This window comes from Ciconia boyciana, chromosome 2 (genome assembly GCF_034638445.1).
Source record: "Ciconia boyciana chromosome 2, ASM3463844v1, whole genome shotgun sequence".
Lineage (NCBI taxonomy): Eukaryota > Metazoa > Chordata > Aves > Ciconiiformes > Ciconiidae > Ciconia > Ciconia boyciana.
This window is the reverse complement of record NC_132935.1, coordinates 213,945-231,476: the sequence shown is the minus strand read 5'-3', so window position 1 is coordinate 231,476 and position 17,532 is coordinate 213,945. Positions and strand designations below refer to the sequence as shown.

Here is a 17,532-nt window from a genome sequence, read left to right as displayed (position 1 = left end):
TAAATCACCTCCAGCACAGCTAATTCCCTCAGGTACTTGATACCTCTCTCCATGGTGGTCCGTTTGCCTAGGCGATATATAACATCTTCCTTGAAGGAATAGCTTTCCTTCATAGCTGACAGGATTCGCCTCCAGAGGCTGAGGACTGGTGCCCCTTTTGCAATGGCTTTGTCAATTCCCCCTTCCCTAGAAAGGGATCCCAGCTCTTTGGCTTCCTTACCCGCTAATTCCAGGCCACTGGCCCCACTATCCCAGCATCAGAGCAGCCAGGTGACAATGTGCTCGCCTGGACAACGGCTGAAATCTTTTCGTATATCTTGCAGCTCACTCAGGGATAGGGATCGGGTGGTTTCCATCTCGTTTATGAGTTTTTCCTCTTCCTCCTCCTCTCCTCGTGATGGCCCTGCTCTTTCATCGTTCCTTTCTGAACAAGCTGACTTTCGCTTCCAAGATTTCTTCTTGTGTATAGGGGTGACTGATACCGCCACAGGTTGGTTCCCTGGTTCAGCTGCAGTGCCTGTTGCAGGGATTGGAGTAACCACAGTATCTGTCAGGGGGTGGGGGCTGGATTAGCCGCAGTGCCTGTTGCCAGGGTTGGAGTAGCCGCAGTGCTTGTCGCTTTGTCATCAGACCCAGAGACCTTCTCTTCCCCTTGAGGGTACTCAATAGTGTTGAACAGGGTTCAGTAAGCACAGACCAGGCCCCAGCACGTTGCAGTGATTTGTGTCTCCCTAGAATTGCTAGGGTGACAGCATACTTTTTCCAAATATTCTACTAATTTTTCAGGATTCTGCACTTATTCAGGGGTGAAGTTCCAAAACACTGGAGGTGCCCACCATCCTAGGCATTTGCCCATGCTATCCCCCACACCCTGCCACTCATAACTATCCAGCCTTGGGGCAGATCTCTTATTCACTTTAGACAAAGCCGAAACAATATTCCAAAGAAATACAAATAGAAGTATCTTAACTACCCAAGGATGTTCAAGATACTGAAAAGTTACTGTAATGAAGGAGGAAATATGATAGAAGAAGGTAGAGAAGGTGCCATTCTGTATTTCCTCCATAAAAAACCTCTCAGAGGAAGAAGTAGAATTGCTAATTGTCTCCACGAGGTGGTACCTGAAGTACAGTAATGGCTTCAGTACAAAGCCCAAATACCAGATTAAGCTCAAGGACAGTGTTTTAATAACAAATCTCCCAGGCAAAACATCACTAATCACTGCAGAGCACAGCACACTGCAAAAACCAACACTGATCTTTAACACGTACAGCAAAAAAAGAGCATGGTGCAGATCAGGTAAACCAATATCAAGAACAGATGAATAAATATAGTGACCCACAACTGTTAATGGATATAAATTCCTTAATACACTCTGGTTAATCTGTTATTATCTCAAACCCTTTGAGCCCCATTTTGGGCGCCAAAAAGGACTGTTGTGGTTTAGCCCCAGTCGGCAATTAAGTACCACACAGCCACTCGCTCACCCCCCCCCCCCCCCCCCCCGCCCCGGTGGGATGGGGGAGAGAAATCTGAAGAGCAAAAGTAAGAAAACTCATGGGTTGAGATAAGAACAGTTTCATAATTAAAATAAAATAATAATAAATTGTAATGAAAAGGAAAACAATGAGGGGGGGGGGGGGGGCACAAAACCCAAGAAAAAACCCAAGTGATGGGTTGACCAACTCCCAGCTGGGTTGACCAATGCCCAGCTGGTCCCTGAGCAGCAATTGCTGCCCCCCCGGCCAACTCCCCCCAGTTTACATACTGAGCATGATGTCATATGGTATGGGATAGCCCTTTGGCCAGTTTGGCTGTGTCCCCTCCCAACTTCTTGGGCACCTGGCAGAGCATGGGAAGCTGAAAAGTCCTTGACTAGTGTAAGCACTGCTTAGCAACAACTAAAACATCAGTGTGTTATCAACATTATTCTCATACTAAATCCAAACCACAGCACTGTATCAGCTACTGGAAATAAAATTAATTTTATCCCAGCCGAAACCAGGACAATAGTGTAGACGCAGTTCCTGGTCTCTAGGTGTATAAATTGTCATTGCCTTACTTCAAAGACGTTGGCCTATGTGTAAGATCATTGTGGCTCTATGGTTGTGTAAGTTGGGTGTCTGACTCCTCTTCCTCTGGCACATGTCCTGCTCCCTTTCAGCAGTGCTGCAGACATCTCACCTTGAGAAATGCCCCATCTTTATGAAGTGTTTCATTGAAGCCTGCTTAAAGCATGCTTGGTTGGGGGCAGAAATGTCCCTACAGCCTGATGGCACTTGACGGCCGGCCCCCTCCTGTCTGCTGTTTGCAGCAGGGGTCCTGGTGCCAAGGCAGCCTCCGCGAGCTGTCTGTGCTGCAGAACAGCGTGGCTCCTTCCCCAGAGAAACTGGTAGAGGAGCCTGGGCGCCTGTTTGCCCTCCTCCCTCCCTGTTGGCCACCATAGAGGTGGCTCTCCTCCAGGTACAGGCGGGAATGTGGGGGCTGGCCGTCAGAGGAGAGCAGCAAGGTGATGTTGGGGAACAAAGACCTCTGTGTCCTAATCCCCTTCCCCTGGGATTAGGCATGGTGCCTTTGACGGGACTGATGTTTGGGGCGTGAAGCGGGACAGATGCCTCTGTCCACATGCGTGGGACTGCTTCACGTGTATCTCAGTGTTGCACGTTAGTGTGGGGAGTGCAGTGAGAGTCTCCTTGCCTAAGCAGCGACAAGTGAGGGGAGAGCTGGAGTTCAGCTTCAGGTAGGCCGGAAGCCCTTTTGCTATAGCCTCAAGAAAACAAAGGTTCAGAAAAGAGTCATGAAACTAACCTGGGCCTGGGGCCGACCTGGAAGGGGGGAGCAGTCTGCATGCAGAAGCAATCAGTGTTTTCCAGGTCTCAGGCTTCAGCGTGCAAACAGCTTTCTCTGCTTGCTTGGCTGTGAAGATGCATCCTTCTGCAGGTGGGATTGGAGCTGTAGGACATCTGGGCTTGTGTTGCCATTGTGTGAATCATGGATGGGCACATGGCTCTGGCCTTGTTGCAAGGACTCTGTGGCCATGATTGCCGCAGGCTGGATGCCAACATCGCGGGCACTGGCAGTCTGCACGGGAAGCTCGGTGAGCCTGGTAGATCTGTGTCCCGGACCCTGCTGTGCGTCATCAGACTGCTTGGGTCGTTCAGGGACTGAAGCCCTTTCCCTCCCTCCTGCCAGAGCAGCAGGGCCAGCTCCACTGGGGCCAACTCCACCGTGCCTCTTCCGAACAGCAAGCGGTGGCAGTGCGGGGGCGGCTGGGGTTACCCAGCGCTGTCTGCCCTGCCGATCCAGGCTGGCTCTTTGGCCGTTAATCCCTCTGGGGAATGGTTGGCTTTCCAGGCCTGCCCTCAGGATTTTGTTGTTTCTGGGAAACAGCATAGTTGAGAGGTAGCTCAGAGGGTTTGTTCTGATCCTTTTATCCATTGTCCTTTCTCCTTTTTTCATTTTCCACCTCTTGATCTGACTGAATAAGTGAGCAGGGGGAGGAGGCAAGGCTCTGCTAAGCATTGCTCTGCAGCAGAAAGGAAGGCCTTGGGGGGTGGTGTCCAAATTCCCAGCATCACTGCCTGAATACTGTGGTTCTTTAGGCTAACCTAATAGCTCCATTAACCTTTTTTTCATGTCCTGGGGCTTTGCTGCATCCTCAGTACTAATGCTGGGAGCTTCACAGACATAAACATCGACAGTCAAAGAGGCAGGATTGAAGTCTGGAGAAAGTACGTCACATAGCAAGCTGAAGAAACACAACTTGGAGGCACGCTAATTGCAGAGAGGAGGATGGAACCTCTTTCAGACGTTTTCTAGGCCTCTTACAGACAAGAGACTGGGCTTACAAGGGCCCTTTATGGCTTTGCTGTATATATACATGCTGTGTGTGACTTTGCATGTACTGGATTGTTGCGCTGCTGTTCAGAGGGACCTTGACAGGCTGGAAAAATGGGCCAACGGGAGTGTCATGGAGTTCAACAAAGCAAAATGCCAATTTCTGCACCTGGGAAGGGATAACCTCATGCAGCAGTACAAGCAGGGGACTGACCACTTGAAAAGCAGCTTTTCAGAAACACTGGGGATCCTGGTGGACCACAAGTTGACCAGAAGTTAGGAAGAGCATTGCCATCAGGTCAAGGAAGGTGATCCTTCCCCTCTGTTCTGCTCTGTTGAAACCACATCCGGAGGACTGTGTCCAGTGCTGGACTCCCCAGTGCAGGGAAGACATGGACATACAGGAGTGTGTCCAGTGAAAGGCCACAAAAATGATTAAGAGATTGGGGCATCTGTGATATGGGGAGAGGCTGAGAGAGTTGGGACCATTCAGCCTGGAGAAGAGAAGGCTTAGGGGGATTTTACCAACGTGTATATGATGTCAGGGAGCAAAGGAGATGGAGCCAGACTCTTCTCAGTAGCGTCCAATGGCAGGACAAGATGTAACAGGCACAGAGTGAAATAGAGGAAATTCTATTTAAACATAAGGAAACACTTTTTTTTGTTGTTTGTTTTGTTTGTTTTTTTTTTTTACTGGAGGGGTGGTTGTACACTGGAATTTGTTGCCCAGTGAGGTTGCAGGATACCCATCTGTGGAGATACTCAAAACCCCAGCGGACACAGCCCTGGGTAACCTGCTAAAGCTGACCCTGCTTTGAGCAGAGGTTGGACTAGCTGATCTTGAGAGGTCCTTTCCAACCTCAACCATTCTGTGGTTCTGCTGGACCTGCCTCCATGATGCAAATTGCCTTTTTGAGTGAACTGCTGTATTTGGAAATCTCCGTCCCTCACTCGCTGTCCTGCTACGTACTCTTTGCAGTTTTGCAGACATTGGCTTTCTAGACACTTACACTGCTTTCTTAACTTAGCTGGAAGCTCTGTGCTGGTGTCCATAGGCAGTGAGATGCCTGCCTCATGCTGATCGAGGCTGTGTGTGAAGGCAGTGGTGGCTGGCTCCGTTCTCTCTTGCATTACAGGAGGTGGCTGATGCAGCCAGTTTTGGAGTTGGACAGTCAGAGTTCCTCACGTAATGAATGAGGAAGGGATATAGGGGACTGTCAGACTTCTGTCTCTACTCAGGAGTTAGGCATGTCCCTCTCTTAATTTTGGCCAGTACCACCTCTAGTGCTACCCATCTGCATTGCTGGGGAGCAGTCGTGACATGCTGAGGATATGAGGCCAGAATCTAATTTCTAAATCAGGTGGGTATTTCCTCCTTCCTGGGTTCACTCTGTTTTCCCATGTAAGAGTTCACCATTGACCACAGCTAGAGCCGTGGGATAACCTGGCTTACAAATTAAGTGCAGGCAAAACGATTCATGTCTACTGAACTCCATGGGAAGGGGGACTTTTGTGCTTTTGCATCTCACAGGGTGAGAAGCTCTGCAAAGTGGGGTATCAGGCATCCTTGCATTATCAGTAAGAAATGTGTCCTAGATCAGTGGGCCTCGACATCGGTACGTGAGGCTCAGGACTTTCTCAATACACAGGTATTTCAGCTCCTCAGCAGAAGCCAAAGGTGAATCTGCCAAATGGAGCCTGTACTTGCTGCTACCAGTGTTTCTTGTTTTCATAAACTGGCTGAGCCTGTTATTGTTTCTCTGGATAACCTCAAATAAAACCACAGTGTGCTGTTTGGAAATGTTCCTTGAGTAGGACTGACCTAACCATTGAAGATGAGTGCTGTATGGTCAGGATGGCTCTCTGCTTGGCTAGTTATAATATTTCAATTTGAAGCTAACATTTCTTTCCCTTTGCAATGACGATAGTTTTGACTGTCATAGCAGTGATTCTGCTCTATTAGCCTGATATCTTTCTTTTATAAAATTACTCCAAAGGCAGTGGTCCGAATCAAGAGGTTCATTAATAATTGCACTGGGGTTTCATCGTTTCTCACTTCTGCATGTATCATCGTATTTCAGTATTGAAGTGGATCTTCCATAGTTGCTGAGGCATCAGTCGTTGTTAAGACAGAAGTAAAGTCTTTCCAGTTTAATTGTGGTTAGCTAGACCTAGCTGACAAGCGACTGTCGTGTACTCTAACAGGAGTAGAGCTCAGGGTGGTCCATTAGCTTACATGGAGTTTCTTGGGAACCAACCCATTTATAGCGGGTAGCTGTGTAACTCATGTTAAGCGTAGCTTCCAAGTGACTGGTGTGGTTTAATTGTGAAAGGTTTGTCACAGTCAGGGGTCTCCTAAAATTCTGATGGTTCTCTTCCATTGTTTATATTGGTTGCACACCTCAGTATTTGCCTGGCAACAGCAGAAAGGGACATTTGAGGTTTTGATTCAGTTATGCAAATGGGTCTGTGAGTTTGACTTCATGTTGCATGTACTATTGTTGGCAACGTTCTTTGTGTATCGTACATGGCCACCTCCTCTCCACTCTTCCTGTTGGATGTTGTGCTAAAGGTGCTTGGCTTTCATCCTTGGTCCGTGTATGCAGAGTTCAGCTCCTCGTAGGGTCTAGCGGGGTGCCCTGGCATCACGGAGGGCCAACAGCATACTGATGTACCGATAGGAGCACACCCAGAGGCTGGGGGAGTGATTATTCCCCCCTGCTTGGCACTCCATAGACGACGCCTTGACACTGCGTCCATTGTGCGTCCCACAATACAAGAATGGCATTGCCAAACTGGTGTGAGTTCAGGAGAAGGTCCATAGGGTGGACGGGGGCTGAAGCACTTGCCCTGACAGGACAGGCTGCAGGAACGGGACTTCTTCAGCCCGGAGAAGACACTGCTTCAGAGGGACTTCATAGCAGCCTGCCAGTGTGTTTCATAGCTTCATAGCTCCCCTGCCAGGGAGGTTATGAAGAAGACGGAGGTCGGCAGTGCATGGGGGAGTACGAGAGGCACAGGGCATCATTGAACTAGGTGGTTCCGTCTGGGTACAAGGATAATTAATTGTGAGGATAATTAATTGGTGGACCAAGGGGCCCAGAGGATTTTTGGATCCTCTGTTGGAGGTTTTGAAAGACTTGGCTAGACAAAGGCCTGAGCAACCTGATCTGACTTCGTAGCTCACCCTGCTTTGAGCAAGAGGTTGGACTAGAGGTCTCCCGAGGTTCCTTCCAACCTGAATTATTTTATGATTCTGTGATAAAGGTCTGTGGTATACAAAGGATTAGAAGGATATTACTTCATTGTCCCTTTTGACTGAAAAATCCATGGATCTAGATTGCCTTTTTTTTTTTTAAAGAGATTGAAGTAATTGAATTTTGTTTCAGAAATAGGTAACTCTTGAATGACTTCTTATATGTTTGCCTGCTTTTGTCTTTAGAGGGGCTGCTGAATGAGGATGTTGCATCTGAAAATGTGCTGCAGAGCCTGTATTTCACATTTTTCTGTCTTTTTTGCAATGTTATAATTTTGAGGAGTATTTCTTATCTTCTGGCTTATAGCGCTTTACAGGCTCTTTATATACCTTTCACTAATTTTCAGCCAATCAGTACATTAATGAGAGCAATGGCCTATGTATTTCCAATCTGTTATATTGCAGTTGCTCTGCTCTGGATATTGTAAGAATTTATGCCCCCTGAATCTTATTTGTCAGACAGTTTTGTAGTTGTTTTCCATCTTAGCCATCCCATAACTGTTCACATACTTCAGCAGTAGAATATCTTTGTAATATATTCTAATTGACAAAGGTTCCCCCCCCCCTAGTTACCCAACTATGCCATTAATATGTTAGTACACCCCCCAATCTTTGTCTTGAGCCTTTTTTTTAATTTGTGATAACTTCCATCATATTCTGAGCTGGCTGAATTCCTGTGCACTGGAGTCCTTTTGTACTAATAGGTGTTTGCTCTGTGTGGTCTTTAGGTTTCTGGTATGCTAGGAAACAGTGAAAGGCTGCAGCTTATTTTTTTTCTTCAAACTTCTGGTTTTGATCTTCTATCAGTTTAGTTTGGACACTGAAAGATCTAGGTCATGCAGATTTGGTGGTTTGTTATTTTTTTAATTCAGAAAATCTTCAAATTGTGTATATTTCATGTTAATAGAGACATTCAGCATAGTGCTAAATTTGTGACTTTTTTTTTGCCAGCTGTATGAAACAGAGCTAACATTGATTAGAAAAAGGGATAATTGCCAGTCTCCAAAGAGACATTTGCTTAAGTTTTCACTCTTAGTTCCGGTAGCAATTTTTAAATTAATTTGTTCTCCATTTCCAGTGTCTTAAATGAATCTCTTGTGCAGTCTTGTTTTGTAAATTTGGCTGTTGGAGTTACGAGTTGAAGCACCCAGTTCACAAAATACTGAACTGAAAATTATATGCATCGTGTTAGATACAGTGTTTGCAGTCTTATCAGTTCTTGATTACATCATGTTGCCCTATTTTACATCATATTAACTGTAGTCCTAGTAGAGATAAGAGCAAACTTTGACTGCTTGCTAGTTTTCTAAAAGCTTTGCTGGCATAAGTGGGAAGTGCATCTGTTCTGTGCTTTTAAGTCCTTATTCCTGAAGACAGTCCCATCTCTGAACAGCAGCTGAACAACCAGCATCTGTGTATTTGCTTCAGCAGTGCTGGTCCGCCTTTGCATTTCTATGATGCAACGGCAGTTAAGTCTACTAGACTGGTTATGGAAATGTCGGTATGCTCTGCTGGCAAAACTGTTTGTGCTACTATAGTAAAGACATTCATGAGCAAAGCAGTCTGTCAAGGGAAAATACAGACTTGTTGATAAATCTGTGCTTCAGCTACCAGTATTTCATTGACACAATCCTGTTGGTAAGGGGCTAATGATGATAGGATCATCATAAAATCTGTAGGCAGAAGTGCTAAAAGTTGGGACTATAGAAGTTCTATTCCCTTTGTTATTTTCCAGCTTGTAGACTCTAGCAGGTCAACACAATGTCTTGCCTGGAATTTCCTTGCATTCTAAAATTAGGAGAAGGGTCTAGGAAACAATAGCAAATCAAGTCTCTAAACCTCCTGCTCTGGCTTGAACCTTTGTTGTCGTTTAGACTTTCACCTACTTCCTTTCTTATTAAACTGATTTGCATTAGATAAACTGAATTAAAAAGAACTTATGCTGTACAGTGTCAAGAGGACTTTTTTTTTTCTTCTTTTTTTACTTATTATGTTCTCCTGTACTACTTCAGGACATTAGGAGCATGAATTACATATCACTGCTGTCCATCCCAGAGCACTTCTCCCTTTCAGTATGGGGAGTGATGTGAAAGTACGACAACCTCAGCGTAGTAAAGGCCGTGCCGTGTTTTGCAGTCCCTCAAACATGCACTTGCACCCAGCAGTGCTTCCTGACTGAGACACCTCTATGCGAAACTGCAGAGGTTTTGATCTACAGCAGAGAAACCTCTCAAGTTATATTATTAGACCTCATCATCATCATCCCTTCTAGTGGGGCGAGCAGCTCTCTTTTTGGTCTGTGTATCTTTTAATGGTTGTGTTGTACATCACCTTTTCATTCCTTACCCCTCCCTTGTCTGATCTGTATTACTGTTCTTTGCAATGTTATGAGTGACAGTTGTGGGTGTCCCATCACCCCGAAACTGAAGAAATCTTAATACCCCCACAACTCTTCCTGGAGAGGTCTGTTTCAGCAATCTTCAATGCAGATGGATTACTGGAAAGGCAACTGAGAAAGAAGGTTCAGACCTCAAATTCTTGTTTGATCCTTCTCAGTGTGGTCTGTGTAAGCAGCCCTGACTCTCTGGATGTGTTTTCTGATCTGTAAGTCCTCCTGTGATTACATCTTCTGTTGCTTAATGTAACTCCTGTTAATGTAACAGACGGGATGATTACATGGCTTAGAAGTGGTGTCTGCGTGTTACTTCGTAGACCTGAGTTTGTTCCTAGCTTCATCGCTACTTTCTTTTGCATCACGGGTTGAGTTATTAGCTTCTTAAGGTTTGGCCATCTGAAACCTATAAACTGTTAGAGGTCACTTAGAGCACTTGTCTATACTGTGGCAGAACTGAAACACATAATCAGAGACACAGTGTTACTACATGTGTATGCAGCAGTCTTGGCCTTTATCTATTTGTGGGTTATGGGTAAACTTCTTAAAACTCTCTCATTTTCTGCAGTGGCCCAGTATTGTTTGTTTGTTATTCCCAGGCACTCTGAAACGGTCCAGGAAATGCAGCAAACACCACAGCCTTGGTTTCCATCCTGTCCAGTATTCCTACGTCTGACAATAGTTAGAAGCAGCTGCAAGATTTGTTCAGTTGATAATTATAGTATGTTGTGTTTAGTAAACTTACTGAGAGGCTGTTGATGTCTGGAAAGAGTATGATTGATGAATCTTGTAATTTACCATTTATAGCTAATATAATTGACTTCTGAGAACAAGGGTAGGTGTGAAGAAGTTGGATGTTGTTAGACTGGGAGACCTCCAGAGGTCCCTTGCAGTCAACATTTCTATGACTGTAGTGTTTCTAGAAAGGAATTTTCTCTCCTTCTCTCATTCTTTGTTACTTGGGCCCTACAGATAGTTTGCCTGCTCCTTTTCTTTTCTGGTACAAGTGGCACAAATGCTTTCCCTGTTGGTGTAGGGACCTGTCACCGATGTCCTGACCAAATGTACTGTACAGCAGATGCGTATGACAGCAGGGACAGGACTTCGGTCTGGAAGTCCCCTTATGTTTCTCCTTTGTTGGCTTCTCTGGGCCAGACTCATAAACACTGTAGTGTCTGCTGGCAAGCTGCTTTATAGTGACTTCCTCATGATGCTAGTATTTGAATGCCTAAGATGAACTGTTATCTTAGGAAACAAGGAACATCCATTTTGTATCCTACAAGGGAGGGAGAAGAGCACAGTGGGATAATAGAGATGTTACATGAATCATCAAGCTAAACTCATTAAATGCCTTTCTTCTTTCACCCTCATCTCTTGTAGACCTTGATCGGGGTTCTCATCTGTGCAGTGACTGCACTTTGAGGACCTCAGCAGGACAGAGGTTATGAGAGAAGGCAGTTGTCTCCAGGGATGGATGCTCAGGTTCGCCCTGAGGTGAGAAGACAGGTTTCCCACAGAACTGCTGCTGACCCAGTTTTGTTCTCTCCTGTCATAGCCCTTCTTTAGGCTTCTGAATCTGCGCAAGCTGGGTCTGAGTGACAATGAAATCCAGAGACTTCCCCCTGAGGTTGCCAACTTCATGCAACTGGTGGAACTGGACATCTCCCGTAACGGTAAGGTCAAAGCTAAATGGGGAGTGGGTGTCCCACAGCCCTGCTTCTCTCACTGTAGTAGTACTACCCTGTGTGCTCATGTTCTGAAAGAGGCAGTACCCTTTCACGGTCCTGCAGAGTGATCTCTCATGGGTCCTGAGCTATGAAAATATGGTTGTCTTACTGTGTCTTGGGTTGTCACCAGTACCTGGTGTCCCATTTTCCACATGATAGGCTCTTCTCAAGCCTCTTTTTTTCTTTCACGTATTTTTTCCAGACATTCCAGAAATTCCTGAAAGCATCAAATTCTGCAAATCCTTGGAAATCGCAGACTTCAGTGGGAATCCTCTCTCCAGGTAGGAAGGCATATGCAATGCTTTTGTCCAGCTGAGAATGAGAATTGAAGTTCCTCATTCTCCCTAGCTTTCTCCGGTCTTCATCTTGTAATTGTCTTCCCTTGAAGTCAAGGCCTAGGATCACCCTGCCTTTGCCAAGACCTGCAGATGTCTGCTCTCCTGACAGGTGGAACACTCAGCATAGGGAAGAGCTGGTGTGTGCTCCCTCTTCTGCAGGGCGTAGGGCTTGGATTGATGAGCCTTTAGTCATACTGTTGCCACTGGTGTGAATGGCGAGGACTTTTGTCCTCTTGGAATAAGTTTGTTACTCCCTCCCCACCCCTTCACCGTGGTGCACAAACCAGAATGGGTGTGGACTCGTTGTACTGCAGAGGAGTAGAGAAAGGCCTGCATGCTATCCTCTGCTTTCTGTCAGTCCTTTTTGCTCTCTGTCTTCTTATTTATAACTTAGGGTGGCCGTCCTTTGAACTCTGTGTTTGGTCAGTTTCCCTGCTATCTCAGTGCCCAGAGCTATGTCCAAGAACAGGACTCTGCCATGTCTCTTCAGTCTTCTGTCTCTACAGCTCTTAATCCATAATGTTTTGGGAGTTTAAGTGTGGCTCCTCTGCCTTGGTGAACCATGCTTTCAGGCACTGGTGTCTTGATGCATTGTTTGCCAGGGTCCCTGTAGATGCCAGTCTGACTCCACATGCCTGCTGCCCTTTGTGCTCCTGGGCAAGTGCTGCCAAAGTCACCCTTTATGTAGGTTTAACTCTCTGCCTCCCTCTTGTGGTGCCAGACACTGCCAGAATGGGACAAGCTTTTCAGTCGGTGAGAATGCGTGTACCACAGGAATGACCAGCACTTCTACACTAGAAGTTATTTGTCAGAGTCTTTTTGTGGCCCAGAGTTGTAAGATGTGTGTCATGAGCAGTGGGGCAGGGAAGCTCCAGGAACTCCCTGTGATCAGCAAAGGATTTGTCCTTTTCATGGGTCTTTCCCTGTCCTATTGCGCTGTGGAGCTGTTATGATGTTACTGCTTGGTCCTGGGGAATGTTGCAGTGTCATCGGCAGAAATATCCTTAGGTGGGCATTTGCATTACTTGGTAGCCCTCCCTGCTTCGAAGTTTAAATGATCACATAGCATAATTTAGTCCAGGATTCGTGCTTGAGTACTGCAGAGCCAAGTTTGCACACTTGGACATGTAGTGACTTTGGTGCAAGGGGGTGGTGGTGTCTTGGAAATGGGGCATATTCTGGATCAGGAGCCAGGGTCACAGTTGGTTCCTGCTCTTCTCCTTTCCACACGTTGATACCAATTGGGATAAGACTGGCTTTTTGGGGATTTAAGTGAGGAATTTAGGGCTTGTTTTGTGCACAGAATTAATGGTGTTTTGTTCTGTCGTGCTTTCATAGGCTTCCAGAGGGCTTCACACAGCTTCGGAGCCTGGGCCATTTGGCCTTGAATGATGTGTCCCTGCAGAGCCTCCCCAATGACATTGGGAAGTGAGTATGCCCCTGTTCCGCACAACGGGGAGGAGGGTTGGGGTGGGGACACCATGCTGTTGGGGTGCCGACACGAGCAGGACTTGGAGGGGAAGAGCGTGCCATCCCATTTACAGCTTGCCACTGTACTGAACGTACCGTGTGAGCACCTCTAAGCATTATTCTTGTTAAAAGATAACCTTTTTAAAAAGGTGCTTTCCTGGTCTCAGCTGCTTCTCCTTCTCTGTGGTCTGTGGCACAGGCAAGGAGTGCATCCAGGCTTCTCAAATCCTCTATCTTTCCTTATTTTATGAGTGCCCATTTGCCCCTTTCCAAACAGGTGTGGTCTGTCCAGTGATGTTGAAATGATTTATGCTGCTAGCAAATGACCAAGGCAAAGCCCGTGGGGCTTTGCCTGTGGGGTGCAGTGCCCCTCCCATGGCATTTGGCTTTCTAAACGTGAGGGATTTCATCTTTTTGGACAGATAGTCCTGTACGTGATACCATGTTTCCTTGTCCTGAGTTTGGGCACAGTGTTGTTTCCCCATGATTTTGCAATAAGCAGTCACCTTAATCAGAAGCCATTTAAGATCCTCTTTGGTTTTTGTTTTCCCCTATCACATCCATTCATGTGTACACACTCATGTATGTGCATTTGTGCAGGTCATGAGGGGTGCTCCCAAGGGAAGGGATATGAGCATCTCCTTGTATCCCTGAAGCCCTATTCAGTGAATCTGTCTTTCTTGCTCCCTTTTCTCTTGCAGTTTGGCAAACCTGGTGACTTTGGAGCTACGTGAGAACCTGCTAAAGACTCTCCCCACGTGAGTGTCTGTCTGGTGGCTTCAGGAGTCTCCTGCCTGATCGTTCTTACTGATTCCTTAGGGACTTACTGTTTCTGTAGTACACGCTCTAGCACTTTGCTTGGGAGGGCTCAAGGCTTTGCATAAATTAGCTGCATCTTGCTGGATTTCTGTAAAATGGGGTGAGGAGGGAGAGAGATGCTACAGGGCTTAAGAGCAGGGAAGGATGTTTGGAGTCTGTACTCAGCCTCTGTGTCAGGATTGATTTGGAATAGACAGGGTTCCACAAGAAAGCTGCTGGAAATGGTGAGAACCATTTTCCTTGCAAAGGTGTAGCAGATGACGGGTTCTTTTGGAAAAAGAGAGAAAAATGTACTGATGTGGGTATAGGAAGAGCTCTGTATACAGTGAAGTTCATAATTTGAAGAGCAGCAGAATACGGCTGAAGGTATATTTTGCTTCTGACATCTCTGTTTTCTTGGGTATCCCTTCTGATTGTGCTGGCTGAGCAGTTTGTGGGAATGTGTGGGATAACTGGCTTTCCTGCAGCAGACAAAAAAAAAAGCCAGCAAGGGGGAAGAGGTAAGTCTTGTTAAATATTTCAGAGGGTTAGGGTCAGAGATGAATTCCTGGTAGAGGATCTGGTTGGTACAGCTGATACTATCAGGTAGATAGGATGTGGAGAACTAATGAGTCTGTATATTAATCTCTGGTTTGGAGCCCATGAGAGTTGTTTGTTGAGTTTTTTAATGTACATTAGCTCTGTCAGCTGGTTTTCTGCCTGCTTATCCATCCATCTGATGATTCCCCCAGTCTTCCTTGAATATATGTTGGAAGGGATTCTACCTGATTTCTTCTTGAATAGCAGTGTGCTTTGGGGCCACACAAACTCCTCAGTGAATGTGTGAAGCATGCAACTATTGTCACCTTCCCTCAGTGCCCTCTTACTGTTCATGGCGAGTATTCAATTTGGCTACCTGTACTTTCCCCCCTTGCTCCTCCTCTTTATTTAAAAAAGAGGGCAAAGGAGGCATCTGATGATACAGTGTTCAAGCAAGACTTTGAGAGTCTAAGCAGTTAGGGCTTTAGTCTTGCTTCTTCTGTGATGGCCATGCCTCCCTCACTGTGAGATGTTGCTTTGACTCAGGTGCATGCTCTTCCTCATGGTTATTTTCCTCTGGGACCTGCAAGTACAGGCTTTATATGATATCAGTTATATCTGCTTGTAGAATTAATGTGTCAGCTTTGACCCAGAGGACAAGACACTTCCAAAAAGGAGCTAAAAGAGTCTGCACTGGTCAGCTCCCAGGCTTCACATCTGGTGATTACACAATGTAGAAGCATAGTTCAAATTAACAGTGTCATCTTGTCTCTGATGCCAAAGTCACTGGATCTTTTCTGCACAGAAGTTGTCAGCATTAACACCCTGTCACAGAAAGGCGATATTAAGAGACCAGCTGAGATGGCCCCACATGGAATATAGACACAAGGAAGAATGTGAGAGCCAAAGCTCCTTATGCCAGGCTGAGAACAGGCAAGCAGGAGAAGTTTGGGTCCTGGTGTTGGGACCCACTGCTGTCTGTTCCATGTGTTCTTTGTGTTCATACAGACAGGTAGCACCATGGTGATACCCCATATAAATGAAGAGGTCCAATAGCTACATCCAAAGTTGGGCTTTCAAACTGCAGTGAAGAATGGTCCCAATGGCTTTTCACCACCTAGGAACCAGCAAGTATCTGGAGTTTGAGAATTCAATCTGTGACCAAACCCATATGGTTTCTGGGGAGATCTCTCATGCCTAATGCTCCCTTGTTTCTCTGTTAGATTTGTATGCCATCCAGCAAGATACTTGTAGCGTGCTATGAGTTTTGGTTTTTTTTCTCTGAAAGATAAGTCCAGGCTTGATACTCATTCTGCAGAATTCCAGCTTCTTTTCATCTTTCCCCACTCCCCCAAATTCTGCTTTTGGATGATTTCCAAAAGTAGAAGGAGGATCTTGAAGGCCAAGGCAATTTTCATCAGATCTGTCAGTCAAATATGAGGTCGAAATCAATGGCCAAAGAAATTTCAGTGATACTGTCAGGCACTCTACCCAGAGCTGAAGCTCTTGTACTTAATCTGGTTGCAAATTGTGCCCAAGAATGGCTCTAAACAAGTCCAAGTGATCTTGCCAAAGAGTAAAATGACTTATCGAAATGGATGATGCTTTCAGTTTTCAAAGTTACTGAGCCCAGTAGGGCTTCAGTACTGTGAATTTGTGACTGCATAATGCATCACTGTCCTTTCGATTTTTGTTGTTGTTGTTGTTGTTGTTGAGCTCCTTAAAAGATCCAGCTTGCAATGACCTTTACTTGTCAAAATTTAATTTCATTGGTTAGTCTTCTGCTGTCAGCTGAGTTCTAAAACAGTTCGTCTTGTACAGCTGATTATCACTCCTTATCTCTCCCACGCAGATGGGATGCAGCTTGCCAATAATTTGGGAAGGGTAGGTCTCATTGATGTATTCTCATGGAATAGTGGAGGGTGATCTATACTGAGGCATTCGTATGTTGACATGGATTCCACAGCTCACTTGTCCCTATTTTGGGAATTCAAACTGTGAAGGTGCGAAGGGACAGTCAAGGCTGCTTCACCCTTCAGAGAAGTCAAAGACCAAATGTACCGTCATAATGAGAGACTGTTATACAACAGAATCCTTTTGATGATCCTGTTGATAAACCTTTGCTTGAGTTAATATAATATCTCAAAATCCACCACAGCATAAGGTAAGAACTTGCTTTTTCTGTGTAGCCCAAATATTTTTATAGCCTGGCCCAGGCAAGACAGATGTCTGTTATTGGTTTCACACAGATTTGCGGTCCCCAACTTCCTTAGCTTGGATGGCATTGAGATGTATAGCTCTATTTCCAGAGAAATATAGTGATTTCTGTATTTGGACAATTCCTTATGAAGAGAACAAAAAGAACTGAAGACCCTCCCTACTGGGAAGTGGGCAGGGCTGAGATGGCAGTTCTGCCCTAGTGTAAAGTGAGGTACAGCAACCCCTGTTTGGGGAAGTGGGAGTTGGAGTTGATGGGGTAGGACTGAGAGCTGAGGACACATGAACACCTGGGCCATGTCAGAAGAACTGAATCCTGGTTTTGTGGCATTGCAGACTGCAGCCCTTTATATCACCAGGTCTTAATGTGTTTGGATACTCAGGGCACATCCTTGGACCACCAGTGTTGGCAGGCTTTGGTTCCTGTGCAGGCTTCTCGCAGTATCTTGCCTAGTGAGCTTCTTGTCTGTACGTCTTGACCTCTTCTGAGACATTGTGCCAGTGTTGTCTCTCCCTTTCTCTTAAGCAGCATGGGCATCCCATTCGGGGAAACTAAAGCTGTTGAATTTGTCGGTCCTGCCTCTCCCTACAGCTCTGCTCCCCTTGCCCCCCAAATGTGCATTGTCATCTGCTCACTCTCCTGTTATCTGTTAGTCTGTGCCCAGGTCCCCATCCTTGCTACAAAAATGGGCAGCAATGTTAAGGTGTGGCTTGTCATCTGTCATGTTTTTGCTCAAAGAGTATTCTATGGTGGGAGGGGGAAGAAGGCAAATAGGTGACAGAGTGGAAAGCGGCCGCTTTGGGACCGCTGGTGCTACTGAACCCAATTCCCTGGTGCAGATGGTCTGGCTTGGGGAAAGGTACCGACTTCCCTAAACTGCTTGGCTCAGAGGGACTATGAAGAAGGTCAGGATTGCCCCACCTGTTTTAGGAGTTATTAAAAATTATGTAATTTAC

General features: G+C 45.9%; 1 protein-coding gene across 29 annotated transcripts in view; it reads left to right on the top strand.

The window, feature by feature from the left end:
• SCRIB (scribble planar cell polarity protein) overlaps nt 1-17,532 on the top strand; it is a 122,301-nt gene that overhangs the window by 15,773 nt on the left and 88,996 nt on the right. For all 29 annotated transcript variants that reach the window (XM_072851672.1, XM_072851654.1, XM_072851649.1 and 26 more), the window contains exons 2-5: nt 11,041-11,158; nt 11,415-11,493; nt 12,889-12,978; nt 13,722-13,778. In XM_072851672.1, the coding sequence (XP_072707773.1) occupies nt 11,041-11,158; nt 11,415-11,493; nt 12,889-12,978; nt 13,722-13,778 (344 nt within the window). The remainder of the gene's footprint in view (nt 1-11,040; nt 11,159-11,414; nt 11,494-12,888; nt 12,979-13,721; nt 13,779-17,532) is intronic.